At 44.6% G+C, this 26,013-nt stretch overlaps 2 protein-coding genes across 2 annotated transcripts in view; one reads left to right on the forward strand and one right to left on the reverse strand.

The window, feature by feature from the left end:
- The window catches only part of LOXL1 (lysyl oxidase like 1), an 18,237-nt gene extending 16,285 nt beyond the window's left edge, over window positions 1-1,952 (forward strand). Inside the window, exons 6-7 of the mRNA XM_034409569.3 lie at window positions 633-748; window positions 1,721-1,952. Of these exons, the coding sequence (XP_034265460.2) occupies window positions 633-748; window positions 1,721-1,727 (123 nt within the window). The 3' untranslated portion in view covers window positions 1,728-1,952. The remainder of the gene's footprint in view (window positions 1-632; window positions 749-1,720) is intronic.
- A 5,127-nt stretch (window positions 1,953-7,079) lies between these two features.
- LOC117661063 (uncharacterized) lies at window positions 7,080-24,303 on the reverse strand. The gene is made up of 12 exons (XM_034409568.2): window positions 21,180-24,303; window positions 17,560-17,618; window positions 16,608-16,768; window positions 15,637-15,764; window positions 15,215-15,273; window positions 14,853-14,989; window positions 14,426-14,550; window positions 13,052-13,110; window positions 12,159-12,307; window positions 11,124-11,233; window positions 10,198-10,311; window positions 7,080-8,718 (listed from the first exon to the last, which is right to left on the reverse strand). Exons 1-12 carry the CDS (start codon window positions 24,222-24,224, stop codon window positions 8,686-8,688), a joined length of 4,179 nt encoding a protein of 1,392 aa, XP_034265459.2. The 5' UTR covers window positions 24,225-24,303; the 3' UTR covers window positions 7,080-8,685.
- Window positions 24,304-26,013: the final 1,710 nt, after the last annotated feature.

Genomic DNA, 26,013 nt, shown 5'->3' on the forward strand with positions numbered 1-26,013 from the left:
TGGTTGGTGGGTTGGCAGATTGGCTGGTTAATTGGTTGGTTGGTTGGTTGGTTGGTTGGTTGGTTGGTTGGTTGGTTGGTTGGTTAATTGGTTGGTGGGTTGATTGGTTGATTGGTTGATTGGTTGGTTGGTTGGTTGGTTGGTGGGTTGACTGGTTGGTGGGTTGGTTGGTTGGTTGATTGGTGGGTTGATTGGTTGGCTGGCTGGCTGGCTGGCTGGCTGGTTGGTTGGTTGGTTGGTTGGTTGGTTGGTTGGTTGGTTGACTGGTGGGTTGGCTGGTGGGTTGGCTGGTTGATTGGTTGGTGGATGGGCTGGTGGGTTGGCTGGTTAGCTGGTTGATTGGTTGATTGGTTGGTGGGTTGGTTGGTTGGTTGGTTGGCTGGCTGGCTGGTTGGTTGGTTGGTTGGTTGACTGGTGGGTTGGCTGGTGGGTTGGCTGGTTGATTGGTTGATTGGTTGGTGGGTGGGCTGCTGGGTTGGCTGGTTGGCTGGTTGATTGGTTGGTGGGTGGGCTGGTGGGTTGGTTGGTTGATTGGTTGGTGGGTTGGTTGGTTGGTATGGGAACTTTTACCTTCTTCCTAGTTCTTTATCAAAGAGATTGATTTGTTTTTTCACCTTCCCTCAACCTTTCAGGTTCAGGTAAATCCCAAATACATTGTGATGGAATCAGACTTCACCAACAACGTGGTAAGGTGCAACGTTCACTACACCGGGCGCTTTGTGGCCACCACAAACTGCAAAATCTCCCAGTAAGCCTCTGGAATGACTTTCTCTTTGGGAGCATGGAAAGGCTGAGTCCAATTATTTTGCAGGATGGTCCAGCTTTGAGAGGGCCACCATGAGACTCTTTGAAACAAATGTGTCCTCCATTGTCCTGGGATCAGAGCTTGGACAAATCATCTTAAATCTGGTTCACTGTTAGGAGAGACAGGGTTAGTTTGATCCAAGAACGAACAACCTGTCAAAGTTTTGGGATTCTTTATTGGCCTGAAGTCATCTTCTCCCAGAGCAGATGATCTTCATGAGTGAGATGGATCTCTTCCCTGCCCTTTTCCCTTCCACCCCCTTATCACTGATCTTATCCAGTAAAGCTTTCTGACTAGCTTCCCCAAACTGGATCACCTCCATTCAATTTCGGTCCAACCGGAAGTTGGCAAACAGGCCATTTTCGGCCTCCGAAGGGCCTCTGGGGGGGTGGGGAAGGCTGTTTTTGCCCTCCCCAGGTTCCTAGAAAGGCCCTGAGCCTGGGGAGAGAGAAAAATGGGCCCATCGGGCCATCGTGTGCCAGGAGCAGGGAGGTCACACGTGCATGCATGGGGGCAGGGTGCATAGAATTATGGGTGTGGACACATGCACGCACGACCCCTCATGCTCCCCCTGCTCCTGGCACGCGATGACAAAAAGGTTAGCCATCGCTGCCATAATCCCTTGCGTGGTAGAGTCTGGGCAACTGAATGGAGCAAAATGATGACTGGCCGGATGCCCTTCCTGTCAATAGTACGGAGTTTTGTTCAGCAGATATATATTCTCAGTATGTCCAGAGAGAGAAATATCTGCCTCTACCTAGGATCGAACTCGCAGCCTCCCTGATTGTGAGGCGAGAGCTCCACCTCTAGGCCACCTCAACACTCCAAGAGAGACGCCTGGCATGATCCGAAAATAATTTCTGCTGTCCCTGCCTCTGATTTTAGACTTCACTGTCTTTGGTTTCTCCTTCGCAGGTCTTGATTTCAACCAGGATGGTAGCAGCTCTTCCACCTTGCTTAATTGTCCTCTCGTTTTCTGCAAAAAGCCTCTCGCAAAGGTGTAGGAGGGACTGGCCTCATCGTCGCACCTGGGCTCTATACAGAAATGGGAACGGTTCCACAGCTTTTTTTTTTTTTTTTTAATTGAGACTATGTTAAATGAAAATGTGTCACTTTAATACTTTTTATAAAGACTTCTGTTTCCGAATCTTGATTGGTTGGTTGGTTGGTTGAACAAATGCAGAAGGCTGCTCGTTCGCGGGTCTGTGCATCGGGGGAGAGAGAGAGAGAGATCCAGAATGTAAGCTAAGGCGTAAATGCAGGTAGAGAGAGTCCTCGATTTACAACAGTTCGAAGTTACAGTGGCACTGCAAAAAAAGTGACTCGGGGCCACTTTCTTTTCAGACGGACGACCGTGGCCGCATCATCCCCGTGGTCACAAAACTCAAGACGCTTGGCAACTGACTCGTATTTATGACCGTTGCAATGCCCTGGGGTCCCTTTTTGTGACCTTCTGACGAGCACAATCCATGGGGAAGCCGGATTCACTTTAAAAAATCTGTTTCAAATCTGGGGACGGGCAAGTTCTCGATTTATGACCACGATTGGGACGGAGGCTGCCTTCGATCCGTTCATGGAAGGCAGGAGCTCTGTTTCAACCAGGAAGCCGCATTAGGACTGAGGACTGTTTGTTCTCCTGTGAGCGTTTGTTCCCATTTACACTGTCAATCGTGAGCTGGCAGGGGCTCTTGTGGGGCTCTGGCAGGCTGGCTTCATTTTTTTCATTGGTGCGTACTTTTAACCCCGTGCAGTAGCCAAAAAAAACCGGCTTTCAGAATAGCTTACAGAGCTAATTCTGAGCTTCCAGTTGAAAAGACATGGCCCTGGAGGAAGGGGGGATGGGGGGGAGAAGGAAGGGGAGAAGAGGAGGAGGGGAGGAAGGAAAGAAGGGGAGGAGGAGGAGAGGGAGGAAGGAAAGGGAAGGGAAGAGAAGGGGAGGGAGGGAGGGAGGGAGGGAGGGAGGAAGGAAGGAAGGAAGGAAGGAAGGAAAAGAGGGAAAGAAAGAAAAAGAAGGAAAGGAAGGAAGGAAGGAAGGAAGGAAGGAAGGAAGGAAGGAAGGAAGGAAGAAAAAGAAAGAAAGAAAAAGGAAAGAAAGAAAGAAAAAGAAAGAAGGAAAGAAAGAAAGAAAGAAAGGAAGGAAGGAAGGAAGGAAGGAAGGAAGGAAGGAAGGAAGGAAGGAAAGAAAGAAAAAGAAAGAAGGAAGGAAGGAAGGAAGGAAGGAAGGAAGGAAGGAAGGAAGGAAAGAAAGAAAGAAAGAAAGAAAGAAAGAAAGAAAGAAAGAAAGAAAGAAAGAAAGAAAGAAAGAAAGGAGCCAGATCTATAATTGGGCAGAACGCAACCAGGCCAGAACACAATCCAAGGTTGAGCTTTCCAAAAACTCTTTAGCCAGGTGGAACAAAAACCTGGCGCTGGGAAGCAGAGAGCCCCAAAACATCTGGCTAGACTAGAGCACGGAGGGAAGGAGGCATGCATAGAGAATGCATTGTTCACTGGGTGTGGCGGGGATCGACGACTGGTGTCCTGGCCAAACATGACTTTCTAGGAAGACAACAGTTCTCCCCCACTGAGGGCTGAAGAGAGAAAACCTTGGCCTTTCACACCTTAGCTTCCAAAGGAATCGATTACCTCAACAAAGGCCTCAACAAAAATAATTAAAATTCTACAGCTACGCTAGTAAGGATCAACTCTTTTACAGATTAATAGGGTTGGAAGGGACCTTGTAGGTCATCTAGTCCAACCCCCTGCCCAAGCAGGAGAGCCTACACCATTTCTGACAAATGGCAATTCAATCTCTTCTTGAAAGTCTCAAGTGATGAAGCTCCCACAACTTCTGAAGGCAACTTCTGTTCCATGGATTGATTGCTCTCCCTGTCAGAAAATTCCTCATTTCCAGGTTGAATCTCTCCTTGGTCGGTTTCCATCCTTTATTCCTTGTCTGGCCTTCAGGTGCTTTGGCGAAGAGCTTGACCCCCTTCCTCCTCTCTGTGGCAGCCCCTCAAATATTGGAAGACTGCTATCGTGTCTCCCTTGGTCCTTCTCTTCACTAGACCAGCCAGGCCCAGTTCCTGCAACCGTTCTTCATATGTTTTAGCCTCCAGTCCCCTCATCATCCTGGTTGCTCTTTTCTGCTCATTTTGCTCAACTGGAGTAGATGGAATTGACTTCGTGTCCATCAAAAGCTGGGTCAAGGTTGGGTCTGACAGGCAGGTAGAACCAACAAATTCTCACATGGGGAAGGGAAAATGTTAACATTTCTTCTTTTCCAACTCAAGGAAACCATTACTTTTCTGCAGGAAACAGTCTCACCGATCTGCCAGAACCACACTGGTAAAATGGATTAGAGGAGAATCTCACGAAGAGTGCAAACAAGAGAGAAGTTATTGGCAGCCTTGTGAGGTAGTCCAGACAAGACAAGTTAACATTAACAGAATCTCACAAGTCTGAAAAAATATCCCACCACACCCCCCACCCCCCAAATCGCCTTTACGTCCTAGAAACTAGGATGGGTTTTTGAAATATTTTCCACACCCTTATTCCTTCTCTGGGTCCAGCTGCCTCTTATCCAACCATTCTCCAGGCTGCGGTTCCTCCCCATCTCGCAAGGTCATTTCCCACATACGTTACAGTTGGCTACTTCATATATGAATGTGTCCCAATCAGATTTCAATTTCTGAATGGGGTGTGTGTAGCCATTACTACCAAGCGTCAGTAGAGGGCAATCTTGCCAAGGAATTTAACTTTATTTGCTAAACCGATAAAAAGTGAATATTAGCTTGTCTTCCGGTAGCATCTTCGTACCAACCAGATCTTCACCCCGCTTCGTCTTTTGAGATTAACCGAGATCATCTCAGGGTGGCCAGCTAACTGGGCCCAATATGGCCTAAACTTTTTCTTACGAAGACGGACAACTTTAAAACAAACTCTTAAGCTATTAAAATATTTGAGTGGTCATTGGAGCCCCAGAGAGCAGAAGCTATAAGTAAACATAAAAAGCAAGGGAATGCTTGAAATGAATTCAAAGTTCAAGGTAACCAGCGGCAAACAATACGAGCAGTTAGATTGCATTCTGCATGGAGAACACAAGATAAAACCCCCCAACTCTTGGGATTCTTTTTTAAGTTTGTTTAAAGAAAAAAACACATCGTTCCAAGGTTCACCGTGTAATTAAACAGTCTCGCCGTCCAATTAATCAACAAAGATAAAGCAGAAGGCTTAGCTTCCCAACTTTCCATCATAAACATTGTGAAGTCTTCCCCAAACTATCGCTCAAACTTTTAAAATACATTCTACCTCCAATGGATTTTGTTTTAATGTTTGATCTCACGGGAATGTTGGCAAGTTTGGGGAAGAGAATAGATGAATGGAGTTGAAGGGCCTTCAGTGGTTGGCTGTTATTTTTTTATTTTTTTTTATATTTATTTGTGACATTTTTAGAACACCCATATCCTTCTGGACGGTGTGCAATAAAATTACGTGAGCTGCAATTACATAAGTTGCGTGTTAACCAGCTGCCTTGTAGCAGTCTAAATCAGGGGTGGGCAATTGTGGCTCTTTTACAACCTGTGGACTTCAACTCCCAGAATTCCTGAGACAGCCAAGCTGGTCTAAATAGATGCTCAGATTAAGTTCACACAGAAACATAGATTCCCCAGCTGACCCAAAACCCAAATAGAGTTTGGTTTAGCAATATACATGAACACATCCACCGAATAGTGACTGTTTTGTTATCCGATTTAGAAGTTTGTGTGGTCTTGCCAATTGTGGTTTATGAAGTTAATTGCACTAGAAGGCAAGCCAAGAAATCATGGATGGAAACTAATCAAGGAGAGAAGCAACCTAGAACAAAGGAGAAATTTCCCGACAGTGAGAACAATTAACTAGTGGAACAACTTGCCTCCAGAAGTTGTGAATGCTCCAACACTGAAGGTTTATAAGAAAAGACTGGACAGACACTTATCTGGAATGATAGGGTCTCCAGCTTGAGCAGGGGGTTGGACTAGATGACCTCCAAGGTCCCTTCCAACTCTGTTATTCTGTTTAGGGGGAAATTGATTTAAAGTTGCCATCTTTTTTGCTCAGGCTGGTTTCTTCTCTTTAACCATCCAAGGATGTGGTTGAAGGTAATAAGGATATACTAAATAATACCAGGATATAATATACTGGAATACTAGAATTAGTAGAAGCTTGTTATTCTGTAAACATTTGTACTTGTAACACATATATGATATACTATGCCTTTGTATTTGTAACACAAAAATGCTACATTATGCCTTTATATTTGTATTTCCTGCAACTAACTTTCTGCAGCAAACATATGCTGTTATATTAGGCCTCCGTAAAGTATCTGGTATTTGTCAAACATATGTTCCTGCCATTTGATCTGAACCCGTATCAATCTTCTTATCTCTTCCTCTCCTGCCATCCAGGCCCTAGCAGGTATCTGGGGTTGGAGTTGCATACAATTTACTCCTACAGCCTTAAAACTTTACACCTTTGATCTGCGCAAGTTCCTTTCCCTGCAACACAATTGAGGGGCCAATGGTGAGAATAAAGGAATGCTCAAGGAAGAGATAAAACGCTGATAACGCTAATTGGGAGGCTTCTATCCTTTTGCAGGGCAATAAGGAATACGCAAACCTAATTAGGCGGCCAGAATTGGGAGGTTTAATTGGTGTTTTAACTGTATAAAAAGGAGCCACCCCTTCACCAGAGCATGTGGCTTTTCCTTGTGTGTCCTTTTTGTATGTGTTTGGAACTGCTGACCCAGTCTTTGATCAAAGATTACATGCGGATTCTTTCTCAAGCCTCCCTTTTGAGTCCTTCTTTGGCTCACTGTGGCTTGTCAGACCTTACATGGTCAAATAAGTCAAAATGGCAGTTGTATAGTAAGTCAAAACTCCAGCCGTTTTCTGTATGTTCCCATCTTATCTAACCCGATACCTTAACCACAGGTTTCCAAACTTCACAACTTTTAAGATTTGTGGACTTCAACTCCCAGAATCCCACCTGTTCCCCTGATCCAGGGGTCTCCACCTTGGCAACTTGAAGACTTGTGGACTTCAACTCCCAGAATCCCACCTGTTCCCCTGATCCAGGGGTCTCCAACCTTGGCAACTTGAAGACTTGTGGACTTCAACTCCCAGAATCCCACCTGTTCCCCTGATCCAGGGGTCTCCAACCTTGGCAACTTGAAGACTTGTCGACTTCAACTCCCAGAATTGCCCTAATCTATGGTTTCCCGCACCAGATACTCAAATAAGGTGTGAGGCAAAGGTAATTTCTTACAATTTATTCAGGACTGGATTTTAATACAACAAAACGTTTTGGTAGCTAGAAGCCTGGAAGAAGTACAGTAACCAGGCAGGTTTGACTTGCTCGCTATTAAAACAAACAATAAAGTCCATCAGATGGTGAGACTAAGGAAGTAAGAGTAGGGGGTGGGGAGGGAAGTAAAATGCCAGGGAAAAAAATGGGAAAAAAAACTCAGCAGTTAAAAGGGGCCGCCTCTGTCACGAACTACAACTCAGCAAAGTGGATCTTTCAACCTTTCCCAAAAATGCAGAATGGACGCACCTGTGATAGGCAACGGTGAAACTTCAGGAAGTGTTTAGACTACAACTCCCATCCTTCTTGAGAGGATGGGAGCTGTAGTTGACAGCCCCTGGAGAGCTACACACCGCTAGCAGCGGAACTCAGTTAAGGCAAATTGAGCCTTGAAAATTGTCAAGACGGGGGAATAAAACGAAGAATTAAAACATGTGCTGCCAATTCTCGACATCGTAACACTGCAATAATGAAAACGAAACATCCACTTTGCTTGTGTTGGTTCCTCCACCGTTTGGGTCTGGTTGCTTCTTAAAAGAGGACACTGGGCATCAAAGATTTCTAAGGTTCAAACGGTGCTAAAAAGCAGCTTTGGAGAATCAAGTTTTGGTCGGGAGGTTATTTTTTAGGAAGTCAAAAAAAGAGGAAGGTAGAAATTCAGCTCAGAATGGCCATGTGGAACTGATATGGTGTTGTGTTCCAATTCTGCCAAGATTTAATTTGGAGTCAATTCAATCCAATCATATCATCCCCTTGGGGAGTTAAAACAGGATGTCTCCAAATCTGCTAGGCTACTCTGCGGCAAGCACCGAAAAAGGTCTTTTTTCCCATCATTTTGAACACTGGGATCAATTGTCCAGAACCGACTGGAATCCTCCCGTTTTTCAACGCCAACCAGCCATTCGGATTGTGTTTTTCGCAGTCAGCACAGCCATACAAAGCATATCACATTTTTGTTAAAAAAAAAAAACAGAGCGATATAAAATAATGACAGTGCCACCTTCCTTCAAGTTTCCCGCAAGAGTCACATTTCCACATCTTCCAGTTTTGTACACATGTTGACACAGGTTCAACCATCAGAGGCATTTAAACGAAAGGTGATTTTTTTTCTACTCCCCCCCCCCCCCCCCAAAATTCAAAATCTAACTCAATGCAGTTCCCCTCTCCCACCCACCCCCCAAGGTTAAACTTTTGTATCTGGGGAAAAAACAAACAAACAGGGAAAACGGAATCGCTTCGTTAAAGACATCGTTTAAAAGATCCAACTTATAATAATAAAAGAAACTGGGATGGATGCTTTGGGACAGAGTACCTGAGTATGGGTCATCTAACCCCCCCAGATGCAATAGGAAAGTGGAGCTTTGCATCCCAGCTTCTTTTCCTTAAAAGCTCCTAGCCAAAAAAAAAAAAAAAACCAGTTGCCTTTGACATGCCTGGTTTTAAGAGAGTTTTTCACGGGATAAAACTCGGGAGTTCAATCTAATAAACTGTCCAGTGATGCATTGTGGCATTGACAAAGAGGAAATGGTTGCATTTTTTGTTCTGGTTCAGGCATTCTAGAATCCAACGCAGGAGTCCTTGGTCTTTCTCTGTGGGTTATAGGAAAAGGGGTTAGTCCTCAGTTTATGACCACAATTCAGCCCAAAATTCCTGCTGCTAAGCGAGATATTTGCAAAGTGAATTTTTATCCCATTTTTACAGCTTTTCTTGCCACCGTTGTTAAGTGAGTCACTGCAGTTGGTAAGCTAGTCACACGGTTGTTCAATTGAGTCAAGCCTTGACTTGGCTTGTTGGAAGGTCGCAAAAGGACCGTAGAAGAGCCTTGGTGGCGCAGCGGACTAAAGTGCTGTTAAGTAGCACTTAGCTGCCAGCTGCCTGCAATGACTGAGAGTTCAAATCTCACCAGGCTCAAGGTTTCTCCTTCTTTTATAAAAGATTTTTAATTTTTAATATTTTAATATTTTTTAGTATTTTATATATTCAAATTTTAAAATTGGTTTTAAATTGATTGGGGTTTTAATTTGTCTGGGCCAAAACTATTTAATTTGATTTTAATTCCACTTTTAAATTTTGTATGTATGTATTTTATTGTTTGGCTGTGCACCGCCCTGAGTCCTTCAGGAGTAGGGCGGTATAGAAATCAAATCAAATAAATAAAAATAAAATAAAATAAATAAGGTTGACTCAGCCTTCCATCCTTCCGAGGTAGGTAAAATGAGGACCCGGATTGTGGGGGCAATAAGCTGACTTTGTATAAAAAAGAACACCGCTTGGGGGGGGCGCGAAAGCCCTACTAAGGAGGTATATACAAAAGTATGAAGGCTATTGCTTAACGCATTGTAAGCTGCCCTGAGTCTCCAGAGAAGGGCGGCATATAAATCAAATAAATAAATAAATAAAGGGGAATCACGTGACCGCGGGACACGGCAACTGTCATAAATATGAGTCGGTTGCCAAGCGCCTGGATTTTGATCACATGACCTTGGAGAGGCTGCGACGGTCACAAGAGTGAAAAACGGTCATAAAGTCACTTTTTTTGCAGGGCCATTGTGAACTTTGGGACAGACATTAAATGAACTGTTGTAAATCGAGGACTATATCTACAGTTAGCATCTCCACAAAAAGTCCAGTAAAAAGTAAAAACCAGCCCGGTTAAACTAGAGCAGGGGTCTCCAACCTTGGCAACTTTAAGACTTCAATTCCCAGAGTTCCTCAGCCAGCTTTGCTCTGGAACTCTGGGACTTGAAGCCCACAACTTTTAAAGTTGCCAAGGTTGGAGAGCCCTGGACTAGAGATCTTGTTAGATTTTTTCCTGCAAGGGCCTGCTTGCAAACAATCCCTACATCCGGGGGTGAAATCCAGCAGGTTCTGACAAGTTCTGGAGAACCGGTAGCGGAAATTTTGAGTAGTTCGGAGAACCGGCAAACACCACCTCTGGCTGGCCCCAGGTGGGGTGGGAATGGGGATTTTGCAGTATCCTTCCAGCCACATCCACCAAGCCACCCCCACAGAACCGGTAGTAAAAAAAAAAAAATTGAATTCCACCACTGCCCACATCTCAAATCTACCTCTCCAACAGTTGCTTGATATCCTGGATTATCCAACTCAAATGCTTCTATATCCATTCCTGCATCAGATCCTCTGTTGATGGTGATTTTGCCACGCCGAGCAAGTGCTTTGGGCTTCAAAGAAAAGAAAGAACAAAGCAAGATGTGAGTTGTAACAAGACAGAGACCTCTTTTGGAGTTCTGAAAAGGAGCCCTGGAGAGCGATTGCAAGTGTCCAATCTCTTCTTGAAAACTTCCAGTGTTCCCACAACTTCTGGAGGCAAGTCGTTCCACGGATTAATTCTTCTCACTGTCAGGAATTTCCTCCTTAGTTCTAGGTTGCTTCCCTCCTTCATTAGTTTCCACCCATTGCTTCTTCTCCTGCCTTCAGGTGCTTTGGAGAATATCTTGACTCCCTCTTCTTTGGGGCAGCCCCTGAGATACTGGAAGACTGCTATCATGTCTCCCCTAGTCCTTCTTTTCATTAAACTAGACATACCCAGTTCCTGCAACTGTTCTTCATATGTTTTAGCCTCCTGTCCCCTAATCATCTTGGTTGCTCTTCTCTGCACCCTTTTCTAGAGTCTCCACATCTTTTTTAATCTCGTGGCGACCAAAGAAGCTGCTTAGACTCTGTCTTCAACCAGGTTTAGGACCTCAAGATTCAGAATGTGAATCTGAAGAAACTTCTCTAGCTGAACCTGTGGGATGTCAGCCTCAGGAAAACTCCCAAGGCAAGAATTGCATTAAAAGTGATTAAAATTAGTCACCACCTGAACAATGAGAGCAATCAGATGAGGATGATGTAAGGCCTCCCCCAGTCTTCCCTCCCCCACCCCCACCATACCCAGAGAGTGGAGAGAAACAGAGCACAGATGTTTTATGAGGTCCTTGTCCAGCAAGGGAGTAAACCTCTTGATTAAGTGACCTCTGGCTGCAGCTCTTACCAGCCAAAGGAAGGTGGGGACAGCAATTACGGCAAGGAGAAACATAACGATGAGGACTACAGCATAGACAGGGACACCTGGTTTTTTCAAGGAAGGCTCCAGCCCAGCACCTGAGAAATTAAAAAAAGCAGTTAAATCGGGTCATATGCGTCAAGAGTATAAATGTTGATAGCTGGAATAGACATGGCAACAGGTCAGCCAATGAGGACTGTTTGGAAACTGAAACATAGCCTTTGTTTGTATGGGGCCATAAGAGAGAGTTTGGAGTCAAGCAGTGGAAGAGAGCGAAAACACCCTTTCAGAAGAAGAGACAATAAGGAAGATACTGGTCTGTGCCGAAATGGGACAGACTAACGTTAAAAATAAAAGATAAAGGGGATACAGAACACGGTGCTATACGGAATAGATTCTATCAATGGTTGGAAGTTAGAACGCGATAGAATCAGGTTAGGTGGGAATGGAAAGAGGTTTCCATTCTGCTGCTATGGTATTGTCTATAAAGAAGTTTCTTCTATAATTTGAATCCTGCTGAATGTGTCCGATTGTGCGTGCTGCAACAAACTCTGACAATATGCCCATGGCAAACTCCATTATTACCTCACGCCGTATTATCCCAGAGAGGATTAAGCAGCCTGCCCAAAGTTGCCAGGTTAAGAATGCCCAGCGGCAATTTCCAATGGGAAGCAAAGCCAGGAACGTAACACCCATGAAGATCTGCAGCTTCTCCTTCTCGTCTTCTACTCAGTGGCTAAGACGCTGAGCTTGTCGATCAGAAAAGTCGGCGGTTCGGCGGTTTGAATCCCTAGTACAGGTCTCCTGCGTGAGCAGGGGGCTGGACTAGATGATCTCCAAGGGCCCTTCCAACTCTGTTACTGTACTGTACCTTTTGCAAAGCAACCCACCCGAGCATTTTCCCCAAGAGCCGGAATCCCTTGGCTTCAACGGGCTTGAAGACATGAAAGTTGTAGTCCCAAAATGTGTTCAGAGGACACTTGATGCTTCCTCTTAGAACAAGAGGTCCAACTGAAGTCCTACCTGCCACAGTAAAGGAGAACCGATCCACTTGAAAACTGGAGGAATCTAAGTAATCCTTCGGATCGACCGAAAATGCCAGAGTCTGGAGAATGTCCTTGTTGCTTGGCGCTGGTTGCTGAAATACCACATCTCCGTAACAAACACCGCCTCTACAATTGCAAGAGAAAGACATGGCTGAAGAAGGTTGATCTGGTTCGCACCTGGTGTTAAAACCCAGGTTGCTTATCTCACAGTGACCAGCTAGGTTCGCCCACTGCACTAACCCAACATCCAGAAGTCACATTACGACTCAGTTCTCCAAGCCCAGCTTCTATAGAGGCCCCCCAAGGTTGCTGGTTTCAAGAAAAAAACATTATGGCTTCATGCTAGACTCAAAGAAGAGTCTATATTAGGAGTCAGCAACCTGTGGCTCTTTCATCCCTCTGCTGTGGCTCCCTGTCGCCGGTCGGCACCACAATTTTGAGAGGAGCTTCTCTCAAAAGAGGGGGGGGGAGAGAGAATCATGGCGCACTAGGAAGAGACTCTATGGCAGGGGGACGGTTTTCCGGTCAGCTCTACAATTGATAGGGCTTTCAGTTATGACAGGTAGAGGAGAAAGGATGCTGCGCTAGGAGGAGTCTCTATGGTGGGGGAACTGGACTTCCGGTTGGCTCCAGAATTGAATAGGGGGGCTTCCGGTTAGGACTTTTGTGGCTCTTTGAGTGTTTTAAGGTTGCCGACCCCTGGAGTTCTCCAAATAGGCTGGATGCCAGCATGGCCAAATTACTAACTGGCAAACTGTAACCAAAACAAACAGACAGACACTAAATTGAAGAAAAGTGATCTCCGGTGCCATCAGCAACGGGCTATCTAATAAGCAGGCTATGAAAGACAAGACAATTCAATTCACTTACGTGATATTACGGATTGCCACTTGGAGGAGATTTTCGTATTTGCCAAGTATCCGTGTAAGCTGGAAAGCAATCATTTTCACAAGGTGAGCCCAGATCAGAACCATCCTAAAAGCCTTAAAGGTAAAAGTAAAGGTTCCCCTTGTTCCTGACTCTAGGGGGCGGTGCTCATCTCTGTTCCAAAGCCGCAGAGCCAGAGCTGTCCGAAGACGTCTCCGTGGTCATGTGGCCGGCATGACTAAATGCCAAAGGCGCACGGAATGCTCTTACCTTCCCACCAAAGGTGGACCCTATTTTTCTACTTGCATTTTTTTTATGTGCTTTCAAACTTGCTAAGTTGGCAGAAGCTGGGTGTAAAGTTTCCGAAAGATGCCCTAATTAATTCATGAGCCATGAGCCGAACTTCAAAAGAAATACAGTCATTTATTAGGAGCACCATTTCGGCAATATTCGGATGCAGTTAGAACTAATCCCACGTAGATTTACGTTCCCCTATGACCCTGTCTCTCCCCTCCTCTCTGGCCATGTCATAAATCACATTCTCCAATTAACCACTTTGGCTGGCTGTGAAATCCAACACCCTCCTTCTGATTGCAGTCAGGAAGAATGTATGGAATGCACTTCAGTTAGGGAAATCAATCAGCTCTATCAGTTCTCCCTCCCTCCTGCTCATGGCAACTTGAAAGCTTTGCAAGTTGACACTGGGACAAGTCACGGGAGCTCACCCTGTTACACAGCACTAGGGATTCGAGCTGCTGAACTGCTGAACTTTCGATCGTGTCCACCGTGTCCCCATCCTAAAAGCCTTACTCATCACCTTTTCACCTATTACACCCCTCATCATTCCTGCCCTAGACTAGCCCAGTTCCAACTTGGCAGGGGAGTCTCCAAACGTGGCAACTTCAAGACATGTGGACTTCAATTCCCAGAATTTCCCAGCCAGCATGGAATTCTGAGGAATTCTGGGAGTTGGAAATCCATAAATCTTAAAATTGCCATGTTTGGAGACCTCCCTGCCTTACACCGTGGAAATCTTAAAAGAAGAAGAATTATCTTGAATTGCTTATCCAGACCTGAAACTCCCACGCGTTGCTAAGCTTAAGAAACCTACAGCTTCCAATTTATCATTATCACAAATATTGCAGAGGTGAAAAACTTAACAATCCTCCTTCACCAGAAACAATCTATCATTCCGTCCCTGCCAGAAAAGAACAGTGCATAGACCTAAGAAAATCAGACTTTATAATCTATATACCCTTTACTGCTTTAAATAAGAATAGATCTACATCTTTTAATAATAACAAGCACCAAGAAGAGTTTTCAACATATTTAGCAAAAGATGAATTTGGATTTCCAGCAACCGTTCATCTCACTTACTGTTCCAGAGAGATCCTTTACAATGTTTTGACGTTCTACAGAAGAACGGTCCAACATCTTCTCATTGAATATTCTGTTGGTTATCAAGAAGGAAACTGGGAAGACCTGGAGACTGAGCTTTGAACCTAGAAGCAGAGAGTTGCACTTAAGGAAAAAGGTACCTCACCTGAACCCAACCTCAGGCCTAAAGTCAGTCATGGATTTGTACCTACTGCCCACGGGTGAAATCCAGCAGGTTCTGACAGGTTCTGGAGAACCGGTAGCGGAAATTTTGAGTAGTTCAGAGAACCGGTAAATACCGCATCTGGCTGGCCCCAGAGTGGGGAAGGAATGGAGATTTTGAAGTATCCTTCCCCTGCCACGCCCACCAAGCCATGCCCACAGAACCGGTAGTAAAAAAAAATTGGATTTCACCACTGCTACTGACCATTGATGGAGAGTGAGATGAGGTCCACAGAGAACTTTGAAAGTCCAATCAGTGCTTTGAGAATCCAGTAAATGTCCACATGAGAATCGCTCTTGATGAAGATATTTCCATTTATGTCAATGCCACCTTGGGTATTTCTGTACGAGAAAAAATAGGTTACTTTCTGTTAATTAAGACTTTGACTTGACTTCCAGGAGATGTGAAAATTCAGCATTTGATATACATTTGACTACAAGCAATATATATATATATATATATTATTTTTTGCAGTTTCAAATGAACCATGAATCTGTTTTAGCCTGAAAAATGTCCCGCCCACTGTTTTTTGTTGGAAGAATCGATCCCAGAAATTTGCTACGTACCGACTGTCAACCAGCGAGATCAAAGGAACTGCATATCGGGTTCCAAGCAACAGTTTCATCTGTATGAGATGAAGAAATTATTGTTATCACTGAATCATAAATTCAGTTTGCGGAGTTAAGGATTAACTCTGCATCTCAACAGAAAAATACTTAAAAGACCTTTATGGGCAAGTTCTTTAATTTCTCATCCCTCCCTAAATCCTGGAACATACTTAACACTTCATTAAGCTTAAGGTTTCCTGGCACAGAAGTTCATCAAGGAAAATTATCTGAGATCTTAATTTGGAAGCAGTAGACCAAATATTGGTGAAACCTACTCATTTAATTTAACCAAGCAGGACTGGCTAAACTCATCCACAATGGGCCTCTTTTCTATCATGTGTTCTCCAGGCCTCGTCAAGTCAAGGACCTTGTTCCATTACCTCAATCTTCAGACTTTCCAAGTGTTCTTGGACAAAGTTCTTCTCATCAAAGGCTGATATGGACCCGAGTTCCAGGAGACTGAAAAATACAGCCAACGTCTCAGGTTCTAGATTTTTCAAGCTGAATCCTAGTGAAAACAGAGGACAATTTCTAGGAAGCATATCTACAAGCAGAAGCATCTTCCCATTACAAATCAATTACAAATCAACCAATAGGTATAAATCTTAACGAATAAATTTCAGTAAGCAAATGAAGTTTGCTACTGCCTTGTTGCAGGAAGGAAATTAAGTTCCTTAATTAGGCCCATTGTTTATGTAAATGGAGACTCAAATCATCCAGATGATTGAGATCACGTGAAGTGTTAATACCATTTTATAATGCCTTGGTATGGCCACACTTGGAATACTGCATTCAGTTTTGGTCGCCATGATGTAAAAAAGATGTGGGGACTCTAGAAAGAGTGCAGAGAAGAGCAACCAAGAGGATTAGGAGGCTGGAAGCTAAAACATACGAAGAATGGTTGCAGGAACTGGGCATGTCTAGTTTAATGAAAAGAAGGACTAGGGGAGACATGATAGCAGTCTTCCAATATCTCAGGGGCTGCCACAAAGAGGAGGGAGTCAAGCTATTCTCCAAAGCACCTGAGGGCAGGACAAGAAGCAACGGATGGAAACTCATCAAGGAGAGAAGCAATCTAGAACTAAGGAGAAATTTCCTGACAGTGAGAACAATTCATCAGTGGAACAACTTGCCTCCAGAAGTTCTGAATGCTCCAACACTGGAAGTTTTTAAGAAGAGATTGGATAACCATTTGTCTGAAGTGGTGTAGGGTTTCCTGCCTAGGCAGGGGGTTGGACTAGAAGACCTCCAAGGTCCCTTCCAACTCTGTTGTTCTATTATCCTAGGCCAAAAGTATCTAAAATGGTTAAATCATGTCAACTGGACCAAAACCCGTTGCTTGGTGACTCACCATTTGCGTGCAAAGATCTCACATCTATCCTCCAGTCAAAGAAGGCATCTATTCTCCGGCTCTCAACGTTTGTCACAATTGTCCGTATGACGTCAGAAGGGGTGGGGAAAAGGCCCATTGTCCAGAAGATCACCTGGCTCTCCACTACAACAGATCCATCCCTATGAGACAGAATTCAAGAGAACATCTATAGACACTAACACATTCCCAGCATGTTAGACCTCCAGGAATTGCCAGCCAGCAATCCAGGATTTCTAGATGCAACCACTGGAAGGGTTCTATGTTGGACAAAGCGTTATTATGGTTCTATCTCAAATATTGGTGCCATTGTTCAAAACAGAAAATCTCTGGAGAGAATACTCTCTGCATGGACCACTCCATCTTTCATGCTACATGGGCAGACAAGACTAATGATGGGGTAGAATTAATGTATTTTTCCAAATGATCCAACTGATTTGAATCTGCAATCGATCTAATACACCAATTCAGAACTTCTGTTCTAAGCGTTCCGTTGGGGGAATTCTACACAGATGCAAAATCAATTTAGAAGAACCAATGGAAAAAGGGCTATTATTATATGTGCACATGAGCTCTTCTGAAGCTCGGAATAAATTCAGAGGAATCCCTTTCAGAAACCAAGACAGGGCAGAGAACTGATCAAATCTCCATACTGGTAATTCATACCCTTCTATCCCAGTGGTGAAATCCAATTTTTTTTACTACCGGTGCTGTGGACGTGGCTTGGTGGGTGTGGCAGGGGAAGGATACTGCAAAATCTCCATTCCCACCCCACTCTGGGTCCAGCCAGAGGTGGTATTTGCCGGTTCTCCAAACTGCTCAAAATTTTCACTACCGGTTCTGCAGAACCTGATGGATTTCACCCGTTCTCTCCTTAATTCCATGGATCTCTTCCTGCCTAGAAACCGAGTGATGCATTTGGCAGCATACTTACCAGAAACGCAGAACCCTTGCGTGCACAAAGTTCTCATAGGTAGACAGCATCTTCTTTAACTGGAAGCAGAACATTAAAATAGATTGTTAAGGAGCAGTTTTGCCCAGAAAAATGTTAAGAATCTAGGAAGCCAGTAGAGAAAACTCTACATGGATCACCCATGCATATTGCGCAATATCTCTTTCTTTGTTCAACAACCAACATTGTTGCAATGGTGGCCACAAGATCAAGAAAGCAAGAGCTGCAAATCTCAGTAGGTCTCTTTAATGTTAATGTTGGGGTAAACAAAGGCATGGAAATTATATTTCCAACCCTTATTAATAGCAAGTTCATTAAGTTCTGAAGATTTGCCTTCAGAGGTTCTGGATGCTACATTACTGGAGGCTTTTAAGAAGAGACTAGATAGACCCTTGTCTGGAATGGTAAGCTAAGCTGCCAGTGGACATCCCATCTTTCTCTTGGTTATTTATGTCTCCTCTCCCTTGTCCCAGAGGTGCTTTTTCAAGAGTCAACTGGACTTTTCTGGTTTCTTTGAAGACGTTTTGCTTCTCATCCAAGAAGCTTCTTCAGCTCTGACCGGATGGCGGGGAATGGAAGGGTTTCCTCAGGGCGACACAGACAAGCCTCCAAATGGCCTCAATGACTCTCTACAAGGATGCAAATGACCAGCTGTCTGCAGGAAATATAAATCCTTCCATTCCCCACTATCATCCAGTCAGAGCTGAAGAAGCTTCTTGGATGAGAAGCGAGTCTTCAAAGAAAAACCAGAAAAGTCTAGTTGCCTCTTCAAAAAAGCATCTTTGGGGACAACCGGGACCTTGGATGACTGAGAATATCCATAGACGTTCTCCTCTCCCTTCTGCTGCATTCACAACCTCCTGTGTTCATGCACAAAAGATGAGAGAGAGGCAGTGGTGTGGTCCACATTTCCCTTGGTACTTTGCATAAACAACCTATGATCTCATATCCCCCCATATATAGTCCTCCTTTGCTTCTGCATGCTGTCTATTACCTTTTAATAATCTCCTGTACTGACCTTGATGCACAGACTGTTATTTATTTCTCAGCATTAAGGACCTCACCAGAATTATGTCATTGACTTCAACCTTATCGTTATTATGAACAGATGTGTCCCTCTCTAAAAGGGAGGGTGAATTGATAGACGCCTGCCAAGAAAAGCAATCTCTCCTGGCAATGTTCTTTGGCAAGCACCTTCAGGCCCTAAATCAGATCACCTTCCTACATGGAAATGTATTTAAGCCCAGAGAAATCAGGGATGGGACCTCAGGGCAGACCAGGATGGTGCTACATTCCAGTTGGCACAAGGTGGGGTCCATCCAGTGTCTTTTTCAGAGTTCCTATCTGCAGAAAAGACACTTAAAGGAGGGCTGTGAAAATATTTAGGGACCCCTTACATCCTGGACATAGTTTCAACTCTGACCCTCAAAACGATGCTATCGAGCACTGTACACCAGAACTACTAGACCAGGGGTCTCCAAACTTGCCAACTTTAAGACTTGTGGAATTCAACTCCACAAGTTGAAGTCCGCAAGTCTTAAAGTTGCCAAGTTTGGAGACCCCCTGAACTAGACACAAGAACAGTTTTTTCCCGAAAACCATCACGCTGCTTAACAAATAATTCCCTCAACACTGTCAAACTATTCACTAAGTCTGCACTATTATTATTAATCTTCTCATCGTTCCTATCACCCATCTCCTCCCACTTATGACTGTATGACTGTAACTTTGTTGCTTGTATCCTTACGATTTATATTGATATTGTTTCCTGATTGCTTATTTGTACCCTATGACTATCATTAAGTGTTGTACCTTATGATTCTTGACGAATGTATCTTTTCTTTTTATGTACACTGAGAGCATATGCACCAAAGAGAAATTCCTTGTGTGTCCAATCACACTTGGCCAATAAAGAATTCTATCTATCTTATGGATCCTCTATCTTATAATTTATTTTAATAAAGTTCTGGGCTTCTCTGTTCTATCCGGGTCTGTTGTCTTGAATCCTGAAAGACCTACAAATCTCTAACAATAGGAAGTGTTACTGACAGCTTCTTCCATATAAGAAAAGTTGCCCGAAGCCATTACTCCGATTGAAGAAGAGAGATTACACATTTTCACTCTTGTAAATTTAGCTCAGTAGTCACAGCAAGTATTTTAAGGAGAAAGGGATCCAGAAGCAGCTTTTGTTGGATTTGTGATATAGCCAGGAATCTCCTAGAGAACCTCTGTACGACATATTGGATCAATAATCCAATTTTATATCCGATATGTTTGTATCATGGCCTGCCTCCTTATCCACAAAGAAACGATAGATACAGTTTTCATCTATGCTATCTATCGGTAAATTAGATTAGATTAGATTTCTGAATAGGAATAGGAATAGGAATAGGAATGGAATGGAATGGAATGGAATAGAGAATAAGAAGAATTAGAATTAGGAATAGGAATAGGATAGGATAGGATAAGGAATAGGGATGGGGTAGGGGTAGGGATAGGGGTAGGGATAGGCATAGGCATAGGCATAGGGATAGGGATTGGAATAGAGTAGAGTAGGGTAGGGTAGGGTAGGGTAGGGTAGGGTAGGGTAAGGTAAGGTAGGGTAGGGTAGGGTAGGGTAGGGTAGGGTAGGGTAGGGTAGGGTAGGGTAGGGTAGGGTAGGATAGGATAGGATAGGATAGGATAGGATAGGATAGGATAGGATAGGATAGAATAGAATAGAATAGAATAGAATAGAATAGAATAGAATAGAATAGAATAGAATTATTGGCCAAGTGTGATTGGACACACAAGGAATTTGTCTTTTTGGTGCATATGCTCTCAGTGTACATAAGGAGACTAAAATACATTCATCAAGAATAAAAAGATTGACTAGCACTTAGTGATAGTCAAGGTTACTAATAAGCTTGTCAAATCATATTAGGAAACAAATAAAACCAATATAAATTGAAAGGTACAAGCAACATGGTTATAGTAAGAAGTGGGAAGAGATAGATACTAGTAGGGAAGAGAAGAATAATTGTAATACAGTCTTAGTAAATTATTTGACAGTATTGAGGGAATTATTTGTTTAGCAGAGCGATGGCATTTGGGGAAAAACTGTCCTTGTGTCTAATTGTTTTAGTGTGCAGTGCCCTATAGTGTCTTTGTGAGGGTAGAAGTTGAAACAGTTTATGTCCAGGATGTGAGGGAATTCGTGATTGAAAACACAAAGTTTTGAATTAGTGATTGGAAACACAAAGCTCTCCAGATGTTCCCCAACTCTAGTTCCTGTGGAACTAGGGCGTGGCTTGGTGGGCGTGGTATGGCTTGGTGGGCATGGCTTGGTGGGCATGGCAGGGAAAGGATATTGCAAAATCTCCATTCCCTCCCCACTCCTGGGGGAAGGATATTGCGAAATCCTCGTTCCCTCCCCACTCTGGGGCCAGCCAGAGGTGGCATTTGTTGTTTCTCCGAACTACTCAAAATTTCCGCTACCGGTTCTCCAGAACCTGTCAGAACCTGCTGGATTTCACCCCTGCATTGGATTATATTCACTTTAAAAAAAAAAAAAAAGGGAAGCTTCTGGGATGGGAAGGGTAAAGAAGGAAGAAAATGCTTACTATTAATTTAATTTCTTTTTCCAGTTTCTTATAACTTGCAGAAGACTTGTTCATCAGGGCGTTTGTGTAATTTATTTTGAGGAGACGAAACCACAAAGACAGAATTCGCACTGCTGGAACCGTTGAAATGAATTTACCCAAGGTCAAATTCTCCTTCACTGACGGGTTCAACGGTGAGGTGGTAAATTCGGACCCGGGCTGCTGTGAAGAATGATCGTGTTGGACTCCAGTCACCATTTTTGTTCTGGGTAATGTAGTTGTGTCTCTCTCTTCTGATCTGGACACCTTGGCCTCAGCAAGGGTCACGTGCTTCTTGGGTGCCTCCGTCCCTAAGATAGTGCTCAAAAACTTTTTCGTCAAGAATGGTTGGGAAGTCATGATTTGAGCCGATATATTCTGAGGTAGTGTGAAGATACTCGCTGGGCAAGAGATGTTCCTACAAGTAGTTTTTGACTCAACTGGAAGAGTTCTTAGAGTGGTCCACAGCGTAGTTGTAGCAGAAAATGTAGGAGTTTCCTGATTGGATTTGGTCTCCAGGACAGACGATGGATATGCTGGAACATCAGAATTACTGGATGTGGTGAATCTTGAGCTACGAATGGTCAAAGTTGTTCTGCCGATCGTTTGTATATTATTTGCAGTGGAGGTATCTGTGACCTGGTGTCCTTTTCTAACTAGCTGGCCCTCCGTAATGTTGATAAACGTTTTCGAAGTTGACTCGGGAACACTGATTGTAGAGAAGTGAATGGAGGTAATGCTTGATGATAAAGAGTGGTGGGATGGGGTGACTAAAGATCCATCAAATTCTATCAAACCTGGAAGAGAAACTGTGGGATGAGATTGTGATGGACTGGGAAGCTTCTGTTCAACAGAAGGACTGCCAGAAGACTCCACAGAAGCACTAGTGGTGTGTCCTTCTGGAAGATCAGTGTAGATCAGTCTAGTTGAGGTTGGTCCAATTGGATGTAGAACATCTCCTATATCTAAATATGGGAGTGATGGAACAGCAGAGTCGTTTTTTGTGGTACCAAGACTAAATACCTTTGGCACCAAGAAATCTGTAATTGTCTCAGGCTCAGGAGACTCCTTTGATGTTTGCCACATCTTGGACATAGGAGTGGTAGAACTTCGAGGAGATAATGGAGTAGCTCCACTTCCCCTCTTTGGCAAGGCATCTACTGGCTGAACATTGGTCAGCTTTCTGACTGAATCAGTTTCCATAGCAGTTAGAGGAGACTTTGAGGTAGATATCTCTTTCATACTTGCTGAGATCTGTCTCTTTCTTCCATAATATTGGGTCTCTAATGGCTTCCCGTAATCAGTAGTGTGGGCTGTAGTTTCCAACAGATCAGTCTGAAAGGAAACTCGGGGCCCAGTTTCAGCATTTCCAGAAAGCAGTGTGCTAAGTGGGGAAGAATTCTGATGATTCAAGAAACCGACACCAACACTGGTTGCATCCGTTCCATCTTTTGAGATGGGCCCATAGATGGAGCTCACTGTAGGAGCAACAAAGCCTTCAACTATGGAAGAAGTGTTGTCCTTTGGTTCCAGTTTGATTGCTTCCACCAGGGAGCTATTTAATATGTTATGAGAAACCAAGGAGACTTCATCTTCTTTTGAAGTTCCAAAAGATGGAGTTGTTGGAAAGCTTTCAATGTGTTCTTTCAACAGAGAACTCCGGGATTCAAGAGAAGGATTGGTTTCCTTCAGAAGGCCAACAGTTGCAGTTGCAAAAGCAAGCTGTGTCGCTTCAAGTGAAACTTGGTGTCTTGGTGTCTCGGCTACAGATGTAGGAATAGTATCAGTAGACCCTGGCACCATCCGATCGCTCTCATTATTAGCCACGTCAAGAGAAAACTCTGCTTCCACAGTAGATGTGTCTGTTGGCCTGGAATTTGTCATTGGCGTCATGAAACTGACTTCAAGCTGTTGAGATCCCTGCAAGACGGAATCTGCTGTCGCTTGTTGGGTCGAAGAACTCACCACTGTAACTAAGCTATGGATAGGCGGTGAGGCTGTGACACTTTCTTCATAAGGATGGATTGCTGTGGGATTCTCTGGATCAAGATGGGATCTAGCAATTGCAGTTGACGGAGGAAAAACCTCACGGGGCTCAATCCTTCTGGAGATGGGTCCACGTGAAGACCAACTGAGGCTCAGAGGTTCCACTTGCCGCTGAGTGGAAACCCCAGTGGTCTCTTCTGACTGCAATCTTGTCGAGGTGACAGATGTAGGCATAGCAACATGAGCGGTGGTTTCAACTGAGTATCTAGCAGAGACCCAAAGGGAGGAGAAAGGTTGAGTTACATGAATGGTGACATCTGTTGGGGGGTTGGTAGCAGCCAATTGAGCAGTATCATAGTCTTCATTATATGTAGTCGCCTGGTCCAAGAGGGCCTTTCTTGAGCTTGCCACACGAGATGGAATAGAGGTGGGACCTGGGAACTTATTGCTACGAGATCTGAAGAACCTGGAAGCACCAGAGTTCTGAGCTGTTCCTTCACTACTTGATGGGAGAAACACTGATCTTCCTTCCATGGTGCCAAGAGACTCTGTTCCAGGAGAAGAAACCAGATCCTGAAGACTTGCACCCATTGAATTAACGCTGGCTGATGTTGAGTAAGAACTTCTGGCCCTCTTTCTGTCACTGCGGAAAGCATCGAGATGTCGGGGAAGAGAGGTATGAAGCTGGCCGACATTTCTCTGATTTACACCAGTTTGATTAATTAACCTACTAAAAGACAAGTCTGTTTTGTGTTGGGCCCCCTGGGTGTGTCCAAGATCTGTGGGTTTCTCAGCAGAGATGGACGTGACATTGCCACTTGGCCAACCGGTAGCAGAAACTGTATTTAAAAAGCTTTGCTCTTCCTTGCTGGCGGCAGTGGTGAAGAAAAGAAGAAGAATGGCGAAGAGAATGGGCCACCTTGGACTTCTGGCAACTCTTACTGAGTTGGGAAGAGGACATAAAATTCTTCTATGGGCAAAGGGCAAGTCTGCAGGCTGAGATCCTGTCCCTTGGCATCCTGTAGCAGAGGAACCCAACATGGCTGCTTCACTGTGAAACAACAGGAAGTCAAGTTATTTGAGCAGATGCGCAATTTTCCAGAATATTCTTCCCCCTGAATCAAATAGGGAGCAACTAACTAAAGAACAGCTCCTAAATTCCCTTTTTGTGCCCGTCCCCTTCCAAGCCAAATAACTCAATTTTGGGGGGGGTTTTCACAACACTCAAATGTATTTGATTGGTTGGGCCCCCCTTAGATTGTACAAACCATGATTTGTTGCAAGCCCCAAACATCCTAACTAGCAAGTTTTAGACTGTACGTGACTGCATAAGCCACCTTCCATCGCAATGAGCAAACCAGAGTTTGATCTGTTCAAGGACAGCAAACTTCTCTCCCCACCCCAGTGTGGCCTTCAGGCTTGTCTGGACTGCAAATCCCATCTTCCTCAGCCAGCATGGCCAACAGCCTTGCAGGCTTGAGCCCAAGAATTGGAACTTCTGGAGCAGGGGTCTCCAACCTTGGCAACTTTAAGACTTGTGGACTTCAACTCCCAGCAAAGCCGGCTGAGGAACTCTGGGAGTTGAAGTCCACAAGTCTTAAAGGTGCCAAGGTTGGAGACCCTTGTTCTGGATTATGTAAGAAAGCCCCCCCCTTTTTTTCCCCCTCTCCAAAGGCTAGCCTTGGAAGCTAAGCGGGGAGAGAACAGAATAATTCAGGGATGGGAGGCCACTAAGAAACTCCTTCCAAGCCAAATGCAAGACCAGGTCCCCAAGCCACTGAAAGTTGAACTTGGCTACAAAGAAATCCCAAAGGGACTTTTTCAAAAAGCAATTGGACTTTTTTTCCCTTGAAGATGTTTGGCTTCAAGAAAAAGAAAAAAGAAAAAAACGAAGTCCAATTGCCTTTTGAAAAAGCACCTTGTAGCCAAAACGGAGCTTCTTTTTCCAAGCCAAACCTTGCTTCTAGCAGAACCCCGAATGCTGGCTAGAGAGAAAAGCAACCGTGGCTTAAGGGAAATTGGTTCAAACTGGTGGGAGGAAAGCAGCAGAGGAGACGGCAAAACGCCCCTTCCCCAAAATAATCCTTATTTAAATGCCTGCCCCTGTTGGGTAATATAGGGTTTCCTGCCTTATCCAAAGAAAAAGCAACTTTCCCCACTTTGGGGGATCATTTACTCGGGTTTGAGAAAGACTAGGATAAAACAACCGGCCTGGGAAGACGCAGAGAAGAGGAGGATCTGGAGAAGGAAAGGGGCGCAGCAATACTTGTAGAACAGATCCTCAGAAATGGATCTCGGAGGGTATCCAAGTTTTTGGGTCCCACGCGCCCTTATAGCGCGCGCACTCCCAAAGCCGTGGGGGGGGGGGAATCACGTTGGAGGAGGGGGGGTTTCCCGCCCCTGCACCCTCGGCCCAGAGACACGCGCACCCCAATCCTTCGAAGCCCTTTGCGCTGATCCGGAGCACCTGCTACCTAAATGCATCTCATTCTTGGCAAGCCTTAGCAAGGTAGCCTTGCTCAAGAAGCGAGTCGCCACGCGCGCGGCGGACTACAAAAGCCCAGCCAGCTCAGCCAGCCAACCAGCTGAATGGGAATTGTAGTCCCCAGGGGTGTCAGGAAAGGCTGCTTCTTGGGGATAACACAAGCACACCCACCCAATGCACAGGGGGCGCCTTGAAACCGCCTCGCACCTGGTTCCCTTTCCAGCCAAGTGTCTCCCCAGCTCCTACCTGCGACCTGGAGCGAGGCGAAAGCTCTTGCGCCCCTCCTAAGCGCCTAATTGCGATCAGCTTTTGTAGGCGGGTCTCTCTCTCTCTCTCGGATCCCCA

Source organism: Pantherophis guttatus, chromosome 13 (assembly GCF_059756535.1).
Source record: "Pantherophis guttatus breed Tessera chromosome 13, ASM5975653v1, whole genome shotgun sequence".
Taxonomy (NCBI): domain Eukaryota; kingdom Metazoa; phylum Chordata; class Lepidosauria; order Squamata; family Colubridae; genus Pantherophis; species Pantherophis guttatus.

What these genes read in the sequence shown, in the direction of transcription:
- LOC117661063 (XM_034409568.2), bottom strand. Translation starts at nt 24,224, where the DNA reads ATGTTGGGTTCCTCTGCTACAGGATGCCAAGGGACAGGATCTCAGCCT. An exon ending in GTGGCAATCCGTAATATCAC is followed by an intron (nt 12,308 to 13,051) that starts GTAAGTGAATTG and finishes TTGCAATTGTAG; the next exon opens with AGGCGGTGTTTGTTACGGAG. An exon ending in ATCAAGCAACTGTTGGAGAG is followed by an intron (nt 8,719 to 10,197) that starts GTAGATTTGAGA and finishes TATAACCCACAG; the next exon opens with AGAAAGACCAAGGACTCCTG.